We start from the raw sequence: 27,291 nt of genomic DNA on the forward strand, positions 1-27,291 counted from the left end.
GTTTCGTTGGAAATACACTACAAATTAAAATACATATAATTTAGTTTGAAAATATATCGTAAAAAGAATATTTAACCTATAAAAATTTTTGAAAACTATAAGTGCAAACGTGAAATTAATTTAATCAGTTCAAAAAGAATCTGTTAGAGCCTTGTTCCATAAATTTTCACAAAAAAATTTAAAAATCGGACTGCATTTGAAGAAGAGAACCAAAAGATCTCGTGAAAATAAACAGTGGCTGTTTCTTCCTTCCTTCTTGGCAATTGTACACACGTGTGTGCGGGATGGTTTTCGTACACTGATAAATTGTAGGGAATTAAAAAGTTTTACTGTGATATATTTTTAAATGGGTGGGAGGAATAGAAAAAGGAAAGAGAGGGGGAAGGAACGGCGTTTTCTAAATGTAAAATACAGCAAACGTATGATAAATTTAGCTACTAAAATCTCGATTGGCACTCTTATTTCTTTAGCTATAGTTTTTGTCGCGTATTTATATAATAAAAATAAATCCGAAAATGAATCAGTGAAGCTTGCAGAAACTCTTGCCGGATTACTCTCAGAAGAAAAATCAGCTTCAGTTGATGCTGGAACGAAAGTTGCTATTGGTTTTGGATCCTGTCAGGATATTATAGTTCAAAGCAATCAAGTTATATTTGATCCTGCTCCAGAAGAACCAGAGCACTTCTATTCTATTGCAACAAAAGAAGAATTTTTGAAAGTTTTTGCATATTTCTATCGTCATGGTGCTGCTGCTGAGTAAGCGAGATACAATATTCATTTTTTAATACATACTTCTAAAAATTTTCTCGTTTAAAAACCATGTGGTATATTAGATTAAACAGTATTATGTTAAAACTTAGGTGTGTAATGTAATTATTGATTGATTTTTTCCTTGAATTATATCAACCAACCCAAAATAATTTGTACCTGGAAAGCATTTTGTGTGTAAAGAGGTTTAGGTTTATATTTTTTCTCCTGTTTTGTACCTCTTATAAAATAACAGATGCGTTAAAAACGTTAATACAATAAAATTATCACAAGAGAAAGGTTTTTAAAGTGTAAGAGTACCGTTGAGAAAAGATGCTGAAAATATACACTGCAAGGTACAGGTAAAATAAATTTATTCAGTTCTGTTACGGTTATGTTAATATTCTTTCATTCTTGGGAGAGTAATAGTTACACATTGCATGTTTTTGTTCTAATTCCTACCAGTAAATTCGACACATTTACACAGAGGGCTTGAGAAGTCTCATTTTGCATGGAAAGAACTACACATGCTTGTGAATGTATTTGGTTTTATTTATTGTATATGTATGGATATTCTTCATCTCAGTGAAACAAATTTAAAATTTTGTAAATCGCCATTGTGGGATATCTTTGAAAGCACTCCCCTTGTGCATAATGGGTTTACTTGGGCGAGTGCCACAGTACCTAGTTTGACATCTGCCATCCTTTTCTTGCCTTTTTGAACATATAATGCAATCCCTCTTTCCACTTCTCCTAATTACATGCAGTTTTCTGTTTAATCAAGTCTAAAACATTGATGTAGAAACTCTTGCTCTATCTTGATTAAAATCTGTTACAAGCTGATCGACTAAAATTTCCCTGACAGACGAGGCTCATATTTGTGTGTAACATGATTAAGAGCCAGACATAATTTTAAATTTTCATTATAACATTCATTTGTCTCTATGTGTTTCACCATAAAAAAGGTCTTAAAATTATTTAACCTCAATATTACAAGAAAAATACTGTGTCTGTTATTTCAACAAAGACAGCCAAATGAAATCTTTCATAACAATGAAAATTATTTTATGCTTTATCATTTGCAAAGGCCATGGAATTGAAACCAATAAATTCTTTTTAGGGTTTTTGGAAGTAATGACTCTACAGGTCATTCTGTCTGAACAGTGGTTAAATGTTTTAAAAAAAATACAACATTGCCAATCAGAATATGAGGGGTCAGAGATAGATCAATACACTAAGCACCAAAAAGAAAAGTAATAGACTAAAAGTTTACCTTTAGGAAGAAATCCTTGGCCATTTTATATTTTGTGTGCTTCTTGTATATTTATTTAAGTTGATAATTATAGCAAAGGCTGTAGTAGAAATTATAAGTTTATTTTCCAGTTGTGATAGAAATATTTAATTTCTGTGCTTTTATGTCAAAATGTTGAGTTATTCTTTTATGAAGCAGTTATCAAGTACTGATAAGAAAAATTCAATGTCTATGATATCAGCTGGGAGAAATTTACAATATGCTTTAAAAATAAGGAACAACAATAATTTTAATGCGGAAATACAACACGAAGCTAGAACTTTGTGTGGTAAAAGGTTTTAGATTTATTTCCTCTCTTATGATTTAGCATGATATTCTAAACAGTATGCTCAAAACATCTTCAAGATAAAATAATGAATATTAAACTTGCTTTAGAATCCTTTGAAGGAATAAAAATAAATTATTAAAATATAGATAGATTCTAATTCCAGCAACATACTTAATACTGGAAAAAAAAAAAACTAGTGAAGATGTGAATGGGGAATTAGAATTTAAATCTGCAGTTAAAATTTAATAATGGCAAAAGTAATTTCAGTATGAACATCAAGATGAATCTCCAAAAAAAGGACTGAATTGTTTAAAAAAAAATTTATTCACAATTTTGACACATTGACTGAATAATTTTCAAAATATGCCTTTCTGCAACAACATTCCGTTTCCAGCAACTGTGCAAATCCCTGGAATACAGAAACTGGAATGCTCTTCTGCTCCCTCATTACAACCTCTTGAATGGCCTGGACCAAGCCATGGTGCCGCCCTTTCATGACCATTTTCAGTTGAGGGAAGAGGAAGAAGTCTGAAGGAGCGATATCTGGGCTGTAGGGTGGCTGGGGAAAGTATGTGATGCTACTTTTGGCCCATGACAACAAAGAGAATGTGGCTGTGCATATTATCGTGATGGGGCCTCCATGATCCAGTGATTGTTGGATCGACATGGGAGACTCATTTTCTCAGTCTGAGGCAGTCACTGTTCAAAAGATTTCACACTTTTGCTAAGTTTTGTCACTTTTTGCCGTTGAAGGGCATCCTGACCATTGGTCATTTTCAACTTGCTCTCTTCTCGCCCGAAACAATTTGTGCCACTCAAAACACTTGATTGACCCATGAGCATGATACTCCCATAAGCAGTCTTGATCGTGTCATGGGTCTTGCTCACAGTTTTACCCAGTTTGGCACCAAATGTCACTGTGTAATGTAATGCTATTCTAAAAAACAATTTATTGTGAAGATGACAAGACACCTTGAAAAGGGTTCACATTAAACTCAATCCACACTCTGTGGGACTTGGGGACAAATGACGATTGGGACGCTGATAGCTGAGATCTTCCACAGCCCAACAAGCACAGTAACATCCTCCTCCTTCACAATGGACAAATGACAAATGACTTGGGGACAAATGACGATTGGGACGCTGATAGCTGAGATCTTCCACAGCCCAACAAGCACAGTAACATCCTCCTCCTTCACAATGTTTTAGCTGAAAAAATCAGTCCTACTACTTCCCGGACAAACCTTGCATCTAGGACTTACCATTTTATAATTTTCATTAAAATATTATTGCCATGTTGCTGCTGTAAGTGACGAAAAAAGCTGACTTTGAGCACATACTATTTCTAATTTGGAGGCAAGCACTAAACACTCTAGCCCTGGCCTTGTAAATAGCAAATTATTATGTTTAGTATATCGAGTATATAACTAGCAGCTATGTGGCCAGCCTTCGTCTGCCTTTTAAATGTACCCGAAAAATGCCTAAAGGGAACACCAAATGTTAAATTTAATAACTGCGCAGAATTTTACTCTGCAGAACAACTTCATTAAGAAAAAAAATAAATAAATAAAACTTAAAAAAAAGTATTACATATAACAAAATTACAATGAAATAAGCAATATCCCTTAGTACTGTTGCGTTTTTCTCTGCTTCTGACACCAGTTGTTACGTTATTTTCTTCCTTCACGTTCGTACGGGGTTCGTGCAGATTTGGAGTGAATAACGTGGACACTTGAAGTATCCAAACACACTTTATTAGTCATTGAGTGAGTGTCTCGTTGAGAGGGCGAGTCAGTGTGTGTGCCTCACATAGAGTGCGAGAGAGTCAGTATCGAGTTGCTGTCTCGTAGCGAGTCAATCCCTGTGGAGTCGACCGAGTTGACAGTTGGCGAGCGAGTGCCGAGTGGGTCGTCGAGTGTACCGAAGGAGTCTCATAGTGTATTGCGGTTAGTGCATCGTCGAGAGAGCGTGTTGAGTTCTGGGAACGACTGAACCGAAGAGTCTCGGGAGCTGTGCACGTGTGTTGTCGAGTGCATCGCGAGTTGTAGCGTGGAGAGTCTCGAGAGTACACGGAGTTCCAAGAATGACCAAGCAGAATCAGGTGCTTTGCAGGAAGCTGTCTCCACCGTGATAGCCTGATAACCTGAAGGCTGTGCCGCTGATCGTGTAAGCGTGTTTCTAGTAGTTCATCGACGACCGTAAAACGTGTTTTGGAGCTGTCCTGATAATACTGGCTAATAAGGTGTGTTTCGATACTTCATCAAGTGTCGTCGTTATTTACTGGTGTCAGAAGAGAAGAAATAATGTAACAATACAAATATTAATTATTATCTTATTAAATAAAATAACCAACTTCCCATTGCAAAATCTTAAGAATTCAAATGGTATAAAGGAAGTTAAGAACTTGGTTTCCTAAAAAGTATTATGCAAAAATTTTTATATATTTAAAATTATATATAATTAAAACATAATATAAAAAAATTACAGTGAAATAAGCAATAGATCTCACATTTTCAAGAGAAAACAGTCAGCAGTCCAGTATCCAAAGCAATGAATGAAAAACTGTTGCCAAAACCACATTTCTAAAAGAATGAAACTATCATCATAAAGCAATAACCAATCAAAATTGTGTTTTGTGGATGACATAATTCAAAATATACAAACCTCTTTGCCATTAGCTAATAAAGAGAGGGGGGAAAGAAATTCTTTCTGTTATGCCTCAAGAGACACATGCGCATCAGAATAAGATTGAGATGTGCGTGTCCAAAAATCAAAAGAAAAAAAAGCAGCATTTTATGTCATATTTTCAACAGTCAGCAGTCTGAATGAAAAACTGTTGCCAAAACTACATTTCTAAAAGAATGTATCTATTCAAAATAATGTGATAAAATTTCAAAAAAATCTGATTCGAATTTTGAAAAAAATTGCTTCGAGGTGCACTGGCTCTTGTCTAGATGCACCTATATACCAAATTTCATAACTCTGGGTCTATTAGCTTATGCACAGCAGGAACGAAAGACACACAGACTCTTTTACTATATGTAGAGATGACACATTAGTGTAAAAGAGTATGATATACATCATTGTGAGTGCAGGACACAATATTCAAAACTCATTAAATATTAATTAAACTCATTAAATTTAAAACAGAATGCTTTATCATAATGAATTTATTCTTTAAAAAAATAATAATTGAGTTGTAGCCAAAGCCAGCTTATGAGTAAGTCATTTATAAGCCATGAAAGGAAACCGTTTACTGACAATGTGTTAATTAAACCACATTTGCTAGAGGCAGCTGAATAAATATGCCCAGAGATAATAGATTTGTTTCAATTTGATAGTCTTCAAAGAGAACAGTTATTAGAATTTTGAGAACATCAAGAGCCATATCAAGTGCAAGTGAAAAGACAAGGTAGAAAATTTCAAGTCATTTTCTTTGGGTGTTAATGAGTTGACAGATGTTACTGATACTGTTCAGTTGCTGCTGTTTATTCTAGGGGTCAATACTGAGGTTAAGGAAACTGAAGAATGAGCTTTAATGAATAATCTGCATGTCCTTTCTTTAATTTTTTGTAATAAAGTAGGTTGTAATATAAATAATCTGTATTTTATCATTTTTATTTAATTTTGTAGGAGATTTATATCTAATTCCACACTGTTTCATGAATTGGTTGATGTGGCCAAGAAAGCAGCAAGCAGTCGTTATCACATTGGTGGTAATGCTCCAGTGATGGCAAAAAGATTTGTAAAAGAAGGTTGTGAAGTTCTTTTGGGAGCACATATATCTAAAAGTCTACGTAATGAGTTCCCTACGGGAATTCATATTTCGGGACCAGAGGTTGAAAGTGATGATATACATTTATTGCTTGAATATCCAGCTGGACAAAGGTGGGGTCCATATACACCTCCAAGAGCAAATCGGTAGGTAAAATCATTTCATTTCAAGGTCTCAATTTATGAATTTGAATATATTTTAAAGCAAACATAATTTTTTTTTTTGTCTCCTGATTATAGAACTTACTCATAATTAGGTTTACTTCATAAGGTTAAACTGAGTCTGGCTTATTGGAGAAGTCAAACATGGATCAACGTTATAGTAATAAATTTTTACAGGATTAGTTTCGGTGGTTTAAGTATTGAATCACCTTCCTTGGCTGCCAAAGTGCAAATGAACGAGATAAGAATTGCTGGACAGGAGTTAAGCTACTGGTGCCATCTATTGATGAAGCAAGAAAACTAAAACATAATTTCCTTAAAGGCTGAAGGTAAAGATGGATTGGAATTAGGATCGTTAACTAGAACAGAAAGATTATTTTTAATATGAAACACCTCTAGAATAACTTATTCAACAACAGAAAATGTTTTTTGAATAATTTTGGCTGCAGAAAAATGAAAAGTATGATTTTCAGACCAGCAGTTCTGGGCAACAGAGGACTTCTGTGTTTCCTTTTTCCTAACATATGCCTCATGTTCTTTAATGCAAAATTTTAAGGCTCTCTTAGTTCGATCAATGTAAATTAAACCACATTGGCTAGGAATCCTGTAAATACCCCAGAAATTCATATCTGGAATGGGGTCCTTAAGTATGGAACTGGGAATTTTATTGATAGGAAAATAAATGACCCAAAGTTAAATTTCTGTAAAATACATGCAATTTTATAGCTAACTGATGGAAGAAAGAAATGACCAAGAGAATTCTTATAATCTCCTAAAATAAGTGTCTGCCTTTAGGTGTGTTGAAATGAGAATTTTTTAACTGCTTGTTTAATAATGGTGAGTGAAGCACCCCTGTCAATAGCAGCTACTTTTAAATAATTAGTTCTTTATCAAGAGCCAATTTGGAGGAGCAGACTCTTGAAGTCTTCAACTTCTCGAATAAGCCAGTCTGGGTTGCTATTGACAGGGGCTTTTCATCCAGTATTATTAACCAAGCAATTAAAAAATTGCAAGTTTGAATCAGTAAATTCAAGTGTAATAAACTGTGTTTCATATTTTTAAAAGATTTAGAGAGCAACAGAGCATTGTTAATGTTTTATCTCTTATTATTTATGCAGTTTTATTGTTTAAGTTTTATTGTTGCAGTTTTTTTTTTTTTTTTTGTTGTTTATATAGTTTCATTGTACATAATGATCACCAGAATCCTAAATTATTTTCTCTGGATGCATTTATAAATCAAGTGAAGAATTATGACCCTAATCTCCTTGTGATTGGAGGACTTCAAATGATGGATAATTTTCCAATGTCTGAAAGTAAGTACATACATATATACTTTCTGTTATTTTTTATTTAAAAAAAAGTCTGGCTAAAGCTTATCGTAAGAAGTTAATAAAAATACATATGAAATAAGAAAACAATAAAATGAAAAAGAAGTCTTTAATTCATAAAAATAACTGTCTGTATCTTACAACATAACTCTTTAAAAAGATAATTTGCTATATTCTTGACCATTTGCTATCTCAAGTCGGTGAGTGTATAGTGTAGTTTTCATTTTAAGACTATAGTTGATCTGTTTTGTTAGGTCTGCACCAAAAGTAACAAACATATATCCTGCCTTTAACCTTTTAACTGTCAAGTTATTTTGATGATTTGGATGCATAAATTGTCAATTTTTTTATTCCAAAAATGAAAGTTTGCCTCGCAATCCAAAAAAAAAAAAAAAAAAAAAAAAAAAAAAAAAATGTGCACTTTGAACTTTAACCTCTATCCTTTGAAGCCACTTGTTGAACTGAAGCCGAAATAAACCTCTCATGATATATATTCGGGTATAATAATACGATACGGGCATGACAGGTAAAGAGTTAAATAATTATAAAGAACCATTTCAGCATTCCCTTGTATGGCTGTCTCTACCTCTTATTAGATATATTTCAATGAAGTAAGTATCTTTACTTCCTCGTGTGGAAAAGACAATGTCCAGACCAAGTATAAAGGTATTCGGCTTCCTCACTTATGCTTCAGGTTATACAGACGTTAGGGTTTTTTTGGGGGAAAGCAAGCAGACTTTTAATTCTGTAAAAAAAAAATGAGCAATCACCTTCACCGGGAATTGAATCACGGACCTCTGGAACACTGGCCCAGCATGCAGAACCACTACACCATGAAGGCACGCTAGGAAGGCGGGAAAAATATATCATCCAACACCCTTTTAGTTTGGGTGCCACTGTAGAGACATTAGGTATTATTATTATTATTATTATTTTGGAAGCAGGCGAGATGAAAAATGAGCAATCGTCTTTGCTGGGAAACGAACCATTGGACCTCTGGAATACCGGCCTGGCGTGCAGAACCACTGCACCACGAAGGTGTAGCCTTGGCTACTAATGTTTAAAATTAATTTATGACTAGTAACAGCATGAATTATAAACAAATAGCTAAGTTATTACGTTTTATTTTCCAGCTATCGAAATGCGACGCTACGAGCAACGTTTTGAAACCAAAACCCTGCAATCATGAATCAGAACTAGAACTAGTTGCCATTCAGCATAAAGAAATTTAAATATAAATATGAACTACTTATTGCCATTCAGCATAAAAGAAATATAAATATGAATATTAACAAAATATTAAAGTTAATTTTATAAAATAATTAAACACATGAACAAATATATGAAATAAAAAATAATGATTTCTCATGCAATAACTGGGCCACTACACTACTCCCCCACCAGTAACTAAGTTACGTTACGAAGATGGAGAAATAGGTAGTAACTAGTATTGCAGTGTTAACCACTATCAAAATAATTTAGTCAGTTCTTGAATCTAACAGGTAAACGTATAGTTCTGCCTGTGCGAGAATGTTTTTGATTCACATCCGAATTTGAGTCCGGTCTCTGCAAATTAGTGTAGTCAGGTTGTATCAACTGAGAATTTTCCTCAGCTAAAATATATGCTGGTTTCAAGCGATCCAGGGATACATTAACATGTTTTCCTTTTATGCTAATAGTAAAATATTTGTCCTTGCGATCAATAACAGGAAATGGTCCTTCATAAGGAGGTTCGAAAGGTTTTTTTACCCGATCTATTCGCTGAAACACATGAGAACAAGTTTTTAAGTCTTTATGGACAAATATCTGTTCAGATGAATTTTTACGAATTAGTCTCGGTCCAACAACTTCCATCTGTTTCTGGAGTTTATTAGCAAAAGTCTCCGATGCTGTCTGGATACTTGGTTCGCTGAAAAACTCTCCAGGAAGTCTGAGACTCTGGCCATAAACTACTTGCGCAATAGAATGATTGGTATCTTCTTGAATAACAGTACGCAAACCCAAAAGTACTGTTGGTAACGTGTCCGTCCAAGATATGTTGTTGTGGGCTTTTAATGCTGTTTTTAATGTTCGATGAAGGCGCTCAACTTTGCCATTACACGAGGGGTGGTAGGCAGTAGTGTGTTGTAAATTGATGCCACAGATTTTGGACAAAGCTCGTAATGTATCACTTTTAAATTGGGATCCACGATCACTAATGAGTTTACTTGGCGTTCCGAAACGCGCAATTCAGTTGCTATAAAAGGCTCTTGCAACGTTCTCAGCGGAAATATTTTCTAAAGGAATTGCTTCCATCCAATTCGAAAATCTATCTATGCAAGTAAGACAATAAATATTCCCTTTAGATGGTGGAAGTGGTCCTATGAGATCGATATGGATGACAGAAAATCTTCCTGGTGGTACTTCAAACTCACCTAATTTTGTTTTGGTGTGCCGACTGATTTTAGCTTTTTGGCAAGGAATGCAGGTTCTTGTCCACAACTGTACATCTTTTTTATATGTTAGGCCAAATGAATTTTGATGTCATTAATTTCATAGTCGATTTTATTCCTGGATGTAATAAACCATGAATTCGTTGAAAGACGTGTTGTCTGAAAGCCTGAGGAATATACGGCCGAACATGTTTAGTTGATGTATCACACCACAAATATTTCCCCGAAGGTAGAGAACATTGCTTGAAATTCAAGGAAGTAGTGGTTTGCAAACTCTTCAGTTCTTCATCTTGAGTTTGTTCATCAGCTATTTTATCATAATCTATCGATGAAATTTCATTAACTCTAGATAATGTATCCGCCACAATATTATTCTCACCTTTTACATATTTGATATCAGTCGAAAACTGGGAGATGTATTGAAGTTGGCGAGCCTGTCTAGGTGTTGCTTTGTCAAGTTTTTGACGAAAGGCGAATATTAAGGGCTTGTGATCTGTATAAATTGTAAATTATCTTCCTTCTAGATAATGCTTAAAGTGTCTAACTGAAAGATATATGCTTAATAGTTCTCTATCATAGGTGCTATATTTTTGCTGAGTATCACTTAATTTTTTAGAAAAAAAATGCTATTGGCTTCCACGAGGAGTTTTCATATTGTTGCAACACTGAGCCAATCGCCGTATCTGAAGAATCTGTAAATAATGCCAGAGGTAATTCAGAATTGGGAAAAGACAACAGTGCCGTGTTCACCAGGTCATTCTTGCACGTTTCAAACTGTTTTTCAGCTTCTTCAGTCCATTCGATTTTACGTTTGTCCCTCATTTTAGCTCCCTTGAGATACGCATGTAACAATGCTTGATTCTTCGCTGCATCCTTTATATAACGACGATAAAAGTTAAGTATTCCAAGAAAACTTCTAAGTTCATGAATTGTTTCTGGTCGTTTGTAGTTAGTAATAGCTTGAACTCTTTCTGGCAAAGGACGGGAACCCTTAGGTGTAATTAGGTAGCCTAGAAACTCGATTTGGAGAACAGCAAAGACAGATTTTGAAACATTAATTCTTAACCCAAATGTATGTAATCTTTTGAAAACTAATTTAAGGTGATTTTCGTGTTCTTCATGGGTACTGGATGCAATGAGTATATCGTCTAAATAGGGAAAAACGAATTCTAATCCTCTAAAGACTTCGTGAATAAATCTTTGGAACGTTGCAGGAGCATTTTTTAAACCGAAACTCATTACATTAAATTCGTATAAACCGAAAGGAGTGATGATAGCCGTTTTACATTTGTCTTCTTCTGCAATGGGAATTTGAAAATAAGCTTTGAATAAATCAATTTTAGAAAAAATATTTGTACCTCTTAAAATATGATGAAAATCTTCAATGCGAGGAATTGGGTATCGATCAGGTATCGTCTGCGCATTCAGTCGTCGGTAGTCTCCGCAAGGACGATATGAACCATCCTTTTTCGTAACAAGTGGGCTTGACCACTGACAGTGGGGCTTGACCACTGGGAGTTTGATGGACGAATTATTCCATTGTCAAGCATAAATTTAAATTCCTCTTTAGCTATAGCTAAGCGTTTTGGATCGAGCTGTCGTGCCTTTGAATAAACGGGTTGACCATCAGTCGTAATAAAATGTGCAACACCATGTTTAATTTGTGTAGGAAAAAGGTTAGGTTTAGAAATTTCGGGATATTTCGACAGTAAATCAAAAATTTTTATGGATTTATTTAATGTGGTTACTGAGTAATCACTGGAAATAGCAGCGACATCACACTGGACACAAAGCTGTCTTACGCCATCAATTAATTTTTTCTTATTTATATCGACAAGCAATTTATATTTGTGAAGAAAGTCAGCTCCTAAAATACCTTTTGTGACATCAGCAATTATGAATGGAAACTGAAAATCACGACGTAATCCCAAATCAAGAGTTAGCATTTTTATGCCATAAGTGGAAATATCTGTGCCATTAGCTGCATACAGTTTATATTCAGTTTTACATTTATTCTGTGAAGTAGCAGGAATTATGCTTACGTCAGCTCCGCTATCAATAAGAAAGTGCAAATTTGATCTTCGGTCACGAACGAATAAACGAAATTTGCGACAATCCTTCATATTTTCTGCAGCAGCGTTTGCCGCTGAACCTACTGCAGATTCGAGTTTTCCTGGTTTTTGAAATCGTTTTTTACCCAAGCACACGGAGGCTTGCATTTCTCTGGAATGCATTTTGCTCCAAAACGAAAGTGATAAAAACAAAATTTGCCAGTAGGGTCATATCGTTTACGAGGTTGGCTTCGAGATCGTGAACGTGAATTACGTAAATCCGAGTTCCTGCGTCTTGAGCGAATGGTGATTTGATCAATTTTTTGTTCAAGAAAGGTAATTCTTTGCAACAAATCATTTGCGGGTACGGAAGGAGCATTAGCACTAAATACTTCTGGTTTCCGATTCATATCACTAATTTTATCTGCCATAGACGCTAACTTGGTTACATCTTCATCACTAACTAATAATATATTTTTTATGGAGTCAGGTAGCTTCTCCAGCCATAAAGTTTTGATTAGATTTTCAGACACATCTGTAGTAGCAACTGATCTCAACTTCTGCAAAAGTTGGCTTGGTTTCATGTCTCCAAGTTCGATACCAGTAATCAAACATTTAATCCGTACATTTTCACTTTCTTTGAATAAATGTAATAACCTAATTTTAGCATCCGAATATTTTGTGGCACTATCGTTAGTTACAATGTTTCAAATATTTTTGACGAACTTAGGTTCAAGCTGTGAAACTAAATAATTAAATTTCGTTTCTTCTGAAACGATATTACTAATTTTGAACTGAGCTTCAACTTGAAGAAACCATATTTCCGGTTTATCAGTCCAAAAAGGAGGTATTTTTACACTCACCTTATGAAGCTCCGGTGACTGCATCGTATCTTTCATAGCAGTTTCAGAAGAGTCAATGGTTGACATTTCGAAAATTAATCAGGGTCACCACGATGTAGCCTTGGCTACTAATGTTTAAAATTAATTTATGACTAGTAACAGCATGAATTATAAACAAATAGCTAAGTTATTACATTTTATTTTCCAGCTATCGAAATGCGACGCTACGAGCAACGTTTTGAAACCAAAACCCTGCAATCATGAATCAGAACTAGAACTAGTTGCCATTCAGCATAAAGAAATTTAAATATAAATATGAACTACTTATTGCCATTCAGCATAAAAGAAATATAAATATGAATATTAACAAAATATTAAAGTTAATTTTATAAAATAATTAAACACATGAACAAATATATGAAATAAAAAATAATGATTTCTCATGCAATAACTGGGCCACTACAAAGGCACGCCAGGAAGGTGGGAGAAATACCTTATAAGGGTTTTTCATAGGGGTGTCTTGAACTGCTTTTCAGTTTGCTGTCTTGGCGCTGTTAATGATGAATTGACATTCTCTAAACTGTCTCTTTCCCAGAACCAGCATTTGCCAAAAACAAAATAATGATAAAATATTCACTTGACTCATGCCTACTTAAAATATACTCCTGAGAGACAGAAACATCATGTTTGTTTTCAAAGATATAAAATGTTGAGAATGCTGATCAAGCTGCCACATTTGTGTGCTTAATTATTATTTTGGTGTAAAATTTCATATTTAGCTTTGTATTAAATAAACTGCTTCTAAATTTTTTAATTTAATTTTTTTTTTTTTTTTGTGGATAGTTGGTTAAAAAATGGTAAGATAACTAAAAAAGTGACGAGAAGTGCTTCAATTTTGGCTGTTTCAACTTCTTTCGTTGACTAAATAAGTTTGGTGGCTTCTGCATCTACTGAGTTTAGACATAAAGAAATAGCAAACAAATTAATTCATAAGTTTGACAATGAGTTTATAAAATATGAATTTGTGTGTGCTGAAGATGATGAACAGAGGGCTAGATGTATTGTGTGCCTGGCAGGAATGTCAAACTAGTCACTGAAACCAAAGAAACTGCAGAAGCATCTACATACCAAACAAATAGAATTCAAGGATAAAAAGTTTCGAATTTTTTCAAAAAAAAAAAAAAAAAAATTAGGGCATTTGGAATGTAAGCAAAACATTGTCTACTTGTACCAATATAATATTATTAACAAAAAAGCATAGGGGCTTTTTATGAAGTGAATCATGTAGCTAAAATTGACTAGCCATGTGCTGTTGCTGAAGAGTTAATTGTTCCAGCAGCCCAGGATACAGTAGGTATTATGCTTTGCAAAAATGAAAAGCAATAGGTGAGTCAAATACCATCTATGATATAACAGTTGGCTGCAGAATATATCAAATGATAGGTAATTTCAAGAGCAGACTTAATTCAAAAAAGTAAATTTTTCAGTGTTTAGTTGGATCAATCCACTGGTTGCTAAAATGCTGGACAGTTAATTTATTTTGCAAAATCTGAATACAAAAATGATGAAAACTTTCTTTCTTGCAAGGACTACAAGAGAAGAAATCTTTAACTTGGTAAATTTTTACATTACGGGAAGCATTATTTCACTGGAAAATCGTGGGGGGGGGGGGACTGGAGTGATGGAGCTTGTGCTGTGGTAAGAAAACAAGCAGACTTCTAGCCCAAATTAAAGATGTCTCTGTAACATGGGTTCAATGTATGATACATAAAAAAATGCTTGTATTGAAGAACATGCCACTGACTTAAAGCCTGTCTTAGAAGTTGGAATCATGTAATAAATTTTATAAAGGCACCCTCTTTGAACTCAAGGAAGGATATTTTTGCTAATATGCAGTGAACATCACCAGCAGCTTTTACATACAGAAATGCATTGGTGTTTGAGGTGTAGGGTCCTAATGAGGATATTTGAACTTAGCTTAAGTGTTTGTGTTTTTAAATGACAGTGATAATAATAAAGAATTTTTATGCTTTTCAACTGATGAAGAATGGTTATGTAGTTTATCTTACTTAGGTGGTATTTTGAAACTGAGTGAGTTGAACTTAAATCTTCGAACAATTAAATATGTTTATAGATAATGATCAAATGAAGAAAATTCATTTGTGATTCTGATACTGCAATGAGATTAACTTTGCACAGCACTTCTTATTTTAGAAAGTTTTATTATATATGACATACTAAAAGTTGTTCAATTGGTTATTAAAGATACAAAAATTCACTTGACAGATCTTAAATATCCAGTTTAATACTTTTTTTTTTTAACTTCGAATGGATCTGAAATCCATTTCAGTGTGTGTTACCCAAAAATGTGTCATTTTCAGCAAAAACCTAACCGAATTATCATCTGGTCAAGAATTTAAATTGTTTTGTTTTCAAAGAGTTTGAATTGAACAATGTTTGGCTTAAAGCTCAAAATGAATATCCAGAGCTGTCTGATGCAGCTCTAAAGGTATTTTTACCATTTGCCTCATCTTATATATGTGAAATGGGGCTATCTCAGTTTCTCTATCCAAAATTTTAATACCAGAACAAATTATCTATAGAGACACTTTTAAGACAAAAACTGAGCACTATAAACCCAGAAATATCACCAGTTGTAAACAAGAAACAGCCTCATAGGTTGCATTAAATGTTTTTAGTCTTTTTTAAATGAATTTTTTTATTTGAAGTTTTTAAATGTTATATACAGTACAAAGTCTTTGATCCGGACTCGTCTGGACTTCGGCGATTCCGAATTAGGGTTTTTTTTTCCGGATTATAGATCATCAGTTTAAATCTCGTAAGATGGCATGCAGAAATTATAAAATTAAAGATATGAAACCATAATTTATGAAATAAAGAGCAATTATGATCTAAAGGGTATCAAAATTTACAAAAAAAAAGTTTAATATTTATTTGTTTACTTTATTAAACATTTCTTTCAATGCGCGCATATGTAAAGCATATATTACGCATAGTCGAAATTAGAAAATTGCAACCAGAAAACTATTTGATGTGTATTCGTGATATTTATAATGACGAGGAATTTGATTTAAATGATATCAAAGATGGAGTACATCGAGATGAAATACTACACTTAGTAAGGAATTATAAGCTGAATAAAATAAAAATATCTGCTCTGAAGATGAGGATAGTGCTGACAGATCAACTGCCAGTTAATTGCGCACCGCGACGTCACTCCCCCCCCCCTCCGCAGAGCAGCTTGAAATTGATAAACAGATTTTGGAATGGTTAGAGAAGCAAAGGATATGCCTTTATCCATTTTTTGCAGCAATTCTGCTTTTTATTTGATGGACATCGAAACATGCTTTTGCTGTTATGTATATGTAAATCTTTTGGCAGCTCCAGAATCGGAAACTCTTTTTGATATAATCGAAAGTTCAAGCTTACTTTTTATAAAATTGCTTTAACAGTTTGCAAAAAATAATAAGCCAGATCCAATTAGAAGATTAAGGAACAACGCAATCTGCAACATTAACTGAAATAGATAATTAGATAATTTTAGCCTAGTTTATACCGTCTGTTATACATTAAACGCGCATGCGTAAAGGTATTAAATGCATTAATGCGTTTATGCATGTGCAGAAAGTTTGTAGCTTTGAGGTCCGGATTAAAGACTTTGTACTGTACATCATATTTTAATTTACAAATGATTAATGCTAGTTGATTTTTTAACTAAGTATTTGGTAACTACAGAGCTGATTTTCAGTTTATTGTATTTTAGTTTGTTTTGTGTGAAATTAAAAAAAAAAAAAAAAAAGACCAACTTCTTTCTGATTTTTAATATTACCTAGTGCTGGTTTTTGAGCAATTAGAATTAGATTAATGATTAATTTAACTTTTGGGTTGACATGTTACCTCAATGCTCCGGGTAGGGATACACTGTAAAAAAAGTTTGACTAACACTGATTTAGATAATGTCATATTGTAGCTCTTTCATATGCTTAGTTTAAACTTTTTCCTCGCATCCAAATTTTTTCCCCATGAGTAGATATAATCGAGTCTCGATTTTGTCACAAGATAGCAGTGGTAGATTTGGATAAGTTACATTCCTGGCAGATTTAGATTTGGCTGCATCCTTTCTATATATTTTGAATAATGCTTATCTTACTTTCAACACAAAACTCTACTGTTCAGCATATGAATGAATTTTGATGGTGAAAATTTTCTCGATGTAGAGTGAAGAGAGTTAACTAAAAGAATGTGTGAAGTTTCACCCTTTTGAAAGATATGATAAGTGCATGAAAAGATACGATAAATAATTTTATCAGTAATCTGTCTTATCTAATGTCTAACATGAATGGATTCATTTCTTAGTTTTCCCATAATATGTATCATTGCAGGTCAAAAATGCAATCAGCATAAGAATACCCTAATCTTGCAAAATTATTTATCTTCTAAGTTTTTTTTTTTTTTTTTTTTTTTAAATCCAGTACCAGGCACTTGCATGTTCAGCATTGGCCAGTCTTTAAGGCCAGAAGTGGTGGCCATTTTGTTGTGGAGGCACCTAATAGGCAGCCACCATTGCCTATGAAGAGGCAGACAATTACACCATGCCTTCTCCGGGATTCCAACCCCATGCCCTTCAGTACCGCAGTAGAATCCCCTAATCACTATACCATCTGGGCAGCTCTTCTAATCTTATATAAAGAATATCTAAATAATGAAAAAAAAAAACCTGCATTCAGGTGATAAGTTTGACAACTTTTTCAGTACTGAAACAAAGCAAACTGATTAAGATTAAAAAAATTCCTCTCCCTAAAAGATGAATCATCTCTATAGCCTCAAGCTCATAAGAATCTATTCATTGTCTTCTTTGTGTGAAGTGTCCTACGATATGTTTACTTTATGTGTCCTGATTCTCCTAAAACTACATCTTCCTCACTACCTCATAACAGAGAGAAAGATAGGGATGGAGAGTAAAAGAAGCATAATGTGAAAGGGATTTCCGCTATTGGATGGGATCCTAACTTTCTAAACAGGGATGATTTTAAGTTAGTAATTTTTGAGCCAAAACTTGTTGAAATTCTGAACAAAATTATGAAAATTATAAAAAAAATTTCAGTCAAGGATATCTATAAAATTTGCTATATCTAGTTTCATAAATTTGGGAGTCTGCTGTAACCATATATAAAGTATAAAGGAAGTTAAATGGCATCCAAAAGTTTGCTCTTTATATCCATGTTTCATTTTAAACCAGGTTCACTATACCATAGTTTGACTGTATTCCCAGAGAGATGTTACAGGTGTACTAGAGAAACTAAATATACACATAATGGAAATATTTAAATTGATTAGAAATAGTTCAGTGTTATATATGAATAAAATGGAAATAAATTATTATTTAAAGAAGCCTCAAAAAATTATTTGGTTCTGACTGATTTTCTCTACCAGCAGTTTGCTACACCTGTTGAGAATACACCATTTCTAAAATTTTACTTTGCACTGATGCTATTTGCAATACATAAAATATTATGGTAGAAGGAACTGTGCTATTTCTAAAATTGCAGATGAACTGTGTAAAAGAGTTGAGGTTGCAGTTCATCAGAATTAAAGCAAATTTTATCCTTTTTGGAATTCATGCATTCATCATCAAAATTTCAAAATAGATTATTGCATGAGATAGCAGGAAATGTTCTGTTTTGTTACAATGTTTTCCTGATGCAGATTGAGTTTTGTAATTTATTTTTTTATCATTTTTGCATTTTGTTTTATATTCTAAATAATTTTACTGTTTTTGATATTAATATGAACATAAATTCACTTTCAGAATCAGTCTAAATTCACAGATGTTTTAATGGGTATGTAAAAATAAAATAGAAATATAAAATAGAAAAGACATTTACTTGGTAATAGATATTTAAATTTGTAATTTGTTACAAAATATAAACTCCTTTGCTTTTGCACTGACATACTCTTTCCCTGCACTATTCTCTACATTGCTGTAGGCTTTTCCCTATTCATTGTGCATGATTAAAACAAAGTGCTCCGAGTTTATAAATATTCTGGCCATGATATACACATTCTCTTTCACTGCTTGGTCTGCCTAAGAAAGCCATGTCTCTTTGATAAGCTTTTTTTTCCTACTATGTAAAATTTAAGCTGCATATACAAAATTGTGGGGTGCCTGTTGCAACCATAATCATACGTGAAGCAAATATTATGTCTTCAAAACTGCTTAATCCAACAATAAATATGTTAAATTCAGCCACATCTGTCTGGAAGTCCATCATTCCGTCTACACAGTAAACAGATCCAAGTTGCATCTATTCTACCATTGCCAGCTATCCTGCAAAGTTATCTCAGCTATGACTAAAAATTGAATTGATTTCATCTTCCGCCAAAACTACAACATCGCAGAGCTGTTTTCTTCTAATTATTCTTTTGTGGATTTTAAAAATTTAGCACTATTTTATGAAGATGATTGAAATTATGTCAAAAGATTTAACTTTTCATAATTATGTTTAATAAAATTAAGTAACAAATTTAAAGATTTGTAATTTTTTTATTTGGGGAAGGTTATAAAAATTACTATATTAATAATTATATTTTTTGTATTGTTTAAAAATTTATAATTATTTTCTAGGAATTTTTTAATTATTTTAAGAAAGATTGTTACTTAAAAATGTGAATTTTAAGAATTTTCTAATTATTTTGAGAAGGAAGTGAATATAAACTTTGAAAACTCCATGTTATGAAATAATGCAATTTTTTTAATAGAATTATTTTTTTTTTTTCATATAATAGTGTGAGTTTTTATTTTTTATGCAATGGAATGACTTAGAGCAGTTTAAGAAAAGGCTAGTTGGCTTTAAACAAAAAACATAGGCCTTTTAAAAGCAATTGCTGAGCAAACAAGTAACTGTGAGTGAAATTCTTACATCAGATTGTTAGTATGGATTTGCCAATAAGATGGATATGCTAATATTTGAGAAAGCTGTGGGGTCCTTAGTTTAAATTAGAATTATCTTAATAATAATATAAAGCATATAGTCAATAATATTTACATTCAGCAAAGCATGATTAACAAATATAGTAATTTAAAAGCAATAAATACACTTCTTGATGATTTAGATATTCTTTTTAATTCTAAATAATGTATCTAGGAAATATAATATAATTTTAATTTATTGATTTGGTAGATTTTTTTAAAAACATTTGCAGTATTATTGCATTTAATGAAAGGTTCTTCTAATGTCATACATTTGTGTTTTAGCATAGAACTGTATGTATGTTTTCCCATTTTTTAAAATATCTAACTGATTTACTTTAAAATACATTTACAGTATTATAATTAGTAAAAAGATGTTTAAACATGATATATTGCATACTTCAGTGCAGAAATACTTATTATTTTTTTTAATTAAGTGTGGCTCAAATAGAATGCATTTTTTAAATATATATTTATTTCAAAGAATAATTAAATCTGCATTCGGCGTCTGCATAATATCAAATCAGTTTGATGGCTTAGATTTTCCTTCTATTATAAGCTTGTCTTCATTCTTTCAAGCTTTCTGAAATCTCTTTAGATAGTTTGAAAAGCTACTGTTCTGTAAAGTTAATATTTTGATTTTTATGGTTTCAGTTTTTTAATAAACTTGGAGGTAACTTACTTTCAGATGGTTTGCATCAGTGATTCATTCTTCAGTTCATACAGAATTTTGATATTATTTGTAGATTTGATTTCAGGTTATTTACAGGAAATTTTACCTTTAGACAGGCGTGTTATTTTTTCATGATAGTCACTCATAGTTGTTGAGTGATGGGTATATTATTCACTTGAAACATCACCTTACATATTATTTCCTTGCAGATTTTTCAACTTCAGTTGCAAAATGATGACAAAATCAATTGTGAAAATTGAGTCACCCTAGGTTTTTAAATGGATTTCGGTGTTACAGGTAGCAGTGCTTTTGAAGTATTTTTATTGCAGTTAAAGAATTTTTAAAAAGTCTCACTCAAGATATAATTATGGATTTTATATTCCAGTCTTTCTCATCAGGCATTCATTAGGGCCTAATTGTGGTGTTTGCTCTTGTAATGAAAATGTATGTTTTTGAATCTCCATGTTTCTAACCATGTAAGTAAAGGATGACATGTGAAGTTGATAATCGAAGGAACTGATAGTTTTTTCATTCTTATATTATAATTTGATCTAGAAATGCTAATTCTGTAAGAAGATAGCTTTTGAATACATATGAAGCAAAAGCAATCAAATTTTTGTGGATTCATCTGTTTTACTTGGAAGAGTTTGATGATAGGAGCTGCATGTTTAACATTAAAATTTGCTTATCATCAAATTTCCCCTAGCCATATCTTTAATTGTTTGTAGTTTCTTGTATGTCTTTTACTTCATTACCTTCTCCCCCCCCCAGTGTATATCCTCTGTAGTTTAATACTGTAAGATAATGCAGTAGGGAAATAGAGATAAGAAGTTAGTTGCTACATATTTAATTATTCTGTATACATACTATATGTATCATATTCTGAAGCTTTATATATAACTATGGTGCACATATATGGCACATTATATATTATTATACACATATGGTGCATATATCACTTCTTCCAAGAAAGCCTCATTACATAAAAATTCCTTCTCAATTTTTTCCCATTTCTAAAATATATGCAAAGAATTTCAGGTTTGATAACCAGCAAGAATAGTTATATTTAGATTACTCTGGACCTAAAAGTAAAACACGAAAAACATTTTAAATGAAGTTAAGTGCCACACTGTTAATTGTAATATTAAACTTGACAAAATTCTCTATATTCATGTCTTGAATACACATGCTGAAATATGTCTTAAAAGTTTTTTAAAATGTTTTATATTTATTGTTATACTTTTAAGAAAGCATTCAAGATTATTTATGTTACAAGTTCTAATTTTTTTGTCAGTATAAAAAATATAAAAGTAGAGAAGTTGCAATTTTTTTATTTTATTTTTATTAAATTTCTTGAACATGTTAAAATCTTGAAATTTTCTTTTCAGCTTTTTTAATTACTAGATTAAATGTTTTGTTTATTTTATTCATTAAATTTCTCCTGTAAAATTTATCGGATATACCAAAAAGCTGAAACTGGCTTTGGAACATTTTTAATTGTTAAATTGAACTATATCTGTTTTTCTTCTCATTTTCAGATAGACAGAAAGAACTTCTACTCAAAGTACAAAAGCTGATGAAATCACAACCTAATGATGTTAGAATACATTTCGAAATGGCTTCATTTAGTGATGAAAAACTTTTGAAGGCCCTTGTAGCGAATGTGATACCTTTTGCAGATTCATTAGGAATGAATGAGCAAGAGTTGCCTAATTTGTACCAGATGATGAAGTATGGCAATGTCAGTCTTCTTGCTGAGAGCCGTCCAAGAATTGCTTCTATATTAGATCAGATGAGAAATGTTTTTGAGTAAGAATTGTACTTTTGTTATTTTTATGGAATATATTGGTTTTGTGACAGTGCATATCCTTGATATTAAATATTGCATTATGTGAATCTACTGTTGATCTCTTTCTTTATATGATTAATTTAAACAGCAGTGTGAAAAGCTTACTATACCTCTTCAGATAATATAATATTTACTTTCCTTTAATTTCATTTTGAAAAAAAAATTTTTTTTTGTGCACAGTCAAATTGAAAAGTATACCTAAATAGATGTAAGAATATTATAATTCACTTCCACACTGCACGTTGTCATCCATCCATTCCTTGCATATTAGTCTAAAGAATCTAAAACTCTTAAGTCATCTCTATTATTAATAATGAAGAATCTGTGTGCACATATGCACTTTGCATCATGAAAAAAGTGGCATTTAGAGCAACCAAACTCTGACCACAGATCACCCAAACACTTACACCTCAAGTCCAAATTTTGAATCTGGATTTTTATTTTTATTTATTTCATGTTTTGTGCAAATTTAAAGCAATTTTGATTAACAAATTCAGCAGTTTTAAAGCAATGCGTTGTCACTCAGCAAATCACAAGATATTTATCTTCTAAATTTAATCAGAAAACTCAGCATTTAAAGAAAAATATGTTGTCACTAGCCAAAGTGAAAGACATTTATTTGTCTTTCAAATTTAGTTAAAAGAACTCAGTGATTTAAAAGTCCAGAGAGAAAATATTTGTTCTTCCCACATGTCAGTGTGTTGTCATTCGGCAAAATGTAAGATATTTAATTTTTCTTTCCAATTTAATCTCTGCTCCTGACTAACAAAACAAGCTACGGAATTTAAAAGCAATAACATGATTATTCATTCCTGTTGTTATTAATTACTATCTGGGCTCTAGTTTTTCTTTTTTATAATTATTTTAGGTGACTAGTCAAGCAAATGGTTAGTTTACTAAAAATTCTAAAGAGGGAAAATATATAAGAGGGAGAAAAACATGAGTAAATATATATGAACTTCACATGATGACCTGCTGAAGGTGTTAAATTGCATTAAATGTTGTAATTTATGAAAGTTTTCTTTTAATGGTAATGTAAAATTAAAAAGTTTTCATTTAATGTAAAAATTCATGCAAAAGTCATAAATTATCTTAATATAGCTTTGAAATGTTAGATTGTGCAGAATTTTTTTTTTTTTTCCTTTTTTCTTTCCAGAATGAAATTAAAGGAAAGAAAACATATTATCTGAATAGGTATAATAAGCTTTTCACACCGCTGTTTAAATTAATCATATAAGGAAAGAGATCAACAGTAGATCCATATAATGCAATATTTAATAAGTTCTTTCTTTAACAGCTCCCTAGAAATGGTATTTATATATATATATATATATACACATGGATAGATAGATATAGGTATGTAATACTCTCTTTAAATTTTTATGTGTGCAGAATCAGCAAAAAGCAAGTGTGAATTACACATGTATACACAGAGTATTGTAGCTATTTATCCTTTACTGCGAAAATGCAAGGTCCTTTTTATGAATGAGGCAGTCTTTATTCAAGCCAGTATGATAAAAATAGTTTCTTTTTTAAACTAATAAGAATTTTATTTTAGAATTGTAATGAATAAATTTTAAAATTAAATCTTGCATAAAAATTACATATATAAGGAAAGCATGAGAAATTAGTTATTTATCAATTTTTTGCCATTGCTGTAATTAATAAATTAACCTTTAAATTCATCTTAAATATCATACAATCATCCTATAAAAGCAGGGATCAACTACATGGTGCCGGCAGAGCAATTTCTAAGTGCTCACCATTCATATATCTAAATTTTAAATTTTAGATACAAATACTCATAATTGTAGTGAATTAAGTTTAAATTTATATTGTATCTTTGCTATTTTAACAATTGTAGAATTAAACATTTGTTAGAAGCTGAATAATGACATCTAGATACCACTACATGATTAAATAAATCAATTTTCAACTGCTAAAAATATCCCATTCCATATGTAGTAAACTAAAATATTGCATCCTTTAAATTCTGAAATATCAAACCTTTAAAGGGTTAAATTTCAATCTTTCCTAATCTTACACGATTATGACTCTTTTTCTTAACAATTAATATTTCAGCTTCCCCAACATTTCCATATTCTGTCCCCATTATCCCATTATAATCCAACCATGTCATATAGAAATTTATACTTATAATAATAATTATTGTAAATAAAATACTTGAAATTAAATAACTAAATATTTTATAGATTTCTTCAAGGCACTGTGGAAACGCATGGTCGTCGTAAGCTTACAAGACTTCATGTTCATACTTTGGCTTTCCAAGCAATATTAACAGATAAAGAATCTCAGTGGAAAAACACAAAAGCAGCTGCAGCTAAATCAGCTCTTACAGCAAATCGACACACTTGTGGGTCTGATGTAATAGATGTGAAAAAAGCTAAACTCATTATGGATGATGCTTTTACAACAAGTATGAAACCTGATGCTCGGCGTATACCTTTTGAAACCAAACATCCAATATCTTGCTGGGATGAACTGAATGTAGAAATATGCATAGCACCTGTATTAGTTTGTACAGATGTTTTACAAACTGGTGGTGGGGGAGATAACATTTCTTCATCAGGATTAGTTTTACAAATTTAAAAGTTTTACTGAAAATTACTCAAGTGTTTTAATTGGACCATTCTGATGAATTATTTTTTCAGCATTCCTAATTTTTAGTGCCATTTTCATTCCAAAATGTTAAAACTATTATATACTTATTCTAGTCAATATGTATATCCAAGAGCACTGAAAACATATTTTTTCCATTTTATAATGAATACTAAAAATTAATTAACATAGTTTTTAAAACTTTACAGGGAAAAACATATTTTTATTATTTTAGATGTGCTTTTCTTAATTTGCAGTTTGGGGCATATAGAAATAAATATTCTAAATGCTGTGGAAGTAAAATTATTATCCAGCCTTCTAAATGTAAAATAAATATCAAACTAAGATATATATTAAATAATATATTCATATTCTTATTTTGAGCTAGTAAAAAACTGAATATTTTAACATAGAAAAATGTAAATTCTTTTGAATGCATTTATATATATTTTTAAAGGTAACATCTGCTATCTTCTATGTAAAGTTTTAGAAAATTATTTACATTTGCATTAGTATGTGAAACCTGTATGTATTTTTCTAAATATATTGATTCTTAGAATTTTTGTAAATATATTTTTCCCATTATTAAAATACTGATCTTGCATACTTTTTTATATGTCAGTTATGCGTTTAAATTAATTAAGATACATCTTAATGTAAAAAATATAATTGCATTCCATTTATTATCTTTAAATTAAAAATGTATTCTTATTTATAAAGTACTTCTAAATATATTTTATGTTATAAAAATGAATTAACCTTTTTTCAAAAATGATTGTTAATATGAAAAATTAGGAAAAATTTTATATACTCAAGTTACAGTTATCTCTTGTTATGCGGCTGCTTTGCTGTAATCTTTATTAATATATCTTTTTTTAATATTGCATAGAGTGTTATATTTAATAATATTTTTTTTCTTGTGCTGTTTTATGATAGATTATATAAATCCCTTTGGAGGTCCACAGTTATGTGTTTTGAATAAAAATTGATTCCTTCCCAGATATCGAAGTTTAATAAAATATATGCACATTTATTTCATATTTCTGCATTTTGGTTAAAATTTAAAATATGTAAGTTCCACTGAAAACAAAAAATCAAAATAATTTTATTATTTTTCATATTTTGATAATTTTTTATAAATATTCCAGTAATTCTATGATTACTATAAATTTATGTAAACAAGAATAAATTGTTAGAGTCATATAAATCTACGAGGGCTGTTCAGAAAGTATTGAGACTGAATTTATTATGCAAAACAGGTTTTGAGTCAATCTCCTTTGAAATATGCTCCATTGGCAGTAACACACTTGGCCCAACGATGTTTCCAGTTCTCGAAACATTTCTGGAACTCCGACTTTGGTATGGCCTAAAGCTGCTGCGTCGAATTCTGTTTCATGGTCTCAATGTCCTGAAACCAGTGTCCTTTTAAGGTGTTCTTGATCTTGGGAAAGAAGAAGAAATCTGGAGGTGACATGTCCAACAAGTAGGGAGGATGTGCTACTTGGATTGTTCCGTGTTTTGCCAGGAACTGCTGCACAAGATTGCTGGTGTGCGTTGGGGCTCCGTCATGGTGAAGCATCCAGCGAGAGGACGCCCACAACACCGGTCGTTTTCTGCGAACAGCCTCTCTTAATCTCCTCATGACGTCCAAGTAGAATTCCTTGTTCACTATCTGGCCCTGGGCAGTGTACTCATGATGAACAATTCCATCTGCATCGAGAAACACAAGCAACATGACTTTGATCTGGCTTCCCACCTGCCGTGCTTTCTTTGGCCGAGGAGACTCGGGCCTTTTCCATTGTGACAACTGCTGCTTTGTTTTGGAATCATCAATTTGCTTTGTTCATCACATGATCCTATGGAAACGTCACATTCTTGTGCAATTTCTCGGGCTGTTAAATGACGATCAGAGCGCACTACAGACTGCACTTGTGCAATCTTGTTCTCATTGCAAGAGGTGGACGGGCGTCCAGAACAGGGATCACTATCCACTGATTTCTGACCCTCCTTGAATCGGCAGAACCACTCGAAAACCCGAGCACATCTCATCGCTTCATCTTCAAATGCTATTTTAATTATCTCGTACGTTTCGGTGCCCGTTTTACCGAGCTTTAAGCAAATATTGACAGATTCACTGCTCTGTGTTTTAAGATATTTTCTGTTTTTGACGAATGCACGCAAACGCTCCACATGAAAGAAGTCAGTGTGACTGACATTTAATTTTCTATTTTTGAACTAATTTG

At 32.1% G+C, this 27,291-nt stretch overlaps 1 protein-coding gene across 1 annotated transcript; it reads left to right on the forward strand.

The window, feature by feature from the left end:
• The first annotated feature begins 249 nt into the window (after positions 1-249).
• Positions 250-26,049, forward strand: LOC118186328 (ADP-dependent glucokinase). Its single transcript, XM_035356411.2, has 5 exons — positions 250-756; positions 5,961-6,248; positions 7,440-7,576; positions 22,119-22,389; positions 24,643-26,049. The coding sequence occupies exons 1-5, from the start codon at positions 347-349 to the stop codon at positions 25,037-25,039; spliced, it is 1,503 nt and encodes a 500-aa protein (XP_035212302.1). The 5' UTR covers positions 250-346; the 3' UTR covers positions 25,040-26,049.
• The last annotated feature ends 1,242 nt before the right edge of the window (positions 26,050-27,291 follow it).

This window comes from Stegodyphus dumicola, chromosome 10 (genome assembly GCF_044657685.1).
Source record: "Stegodyphus dumicola isolate Sdum_Otavi_A_Nest chromosome 10, ASM4465768v1".
In the NCBI taxonomy this organism is placed as follows: domain Eukaryota; kingdom Metazoa; phylum Arthropoda; class Arachnida; order Araneae; family Eresidae; genus Stegodyphus; species Stegodyphus dumicola.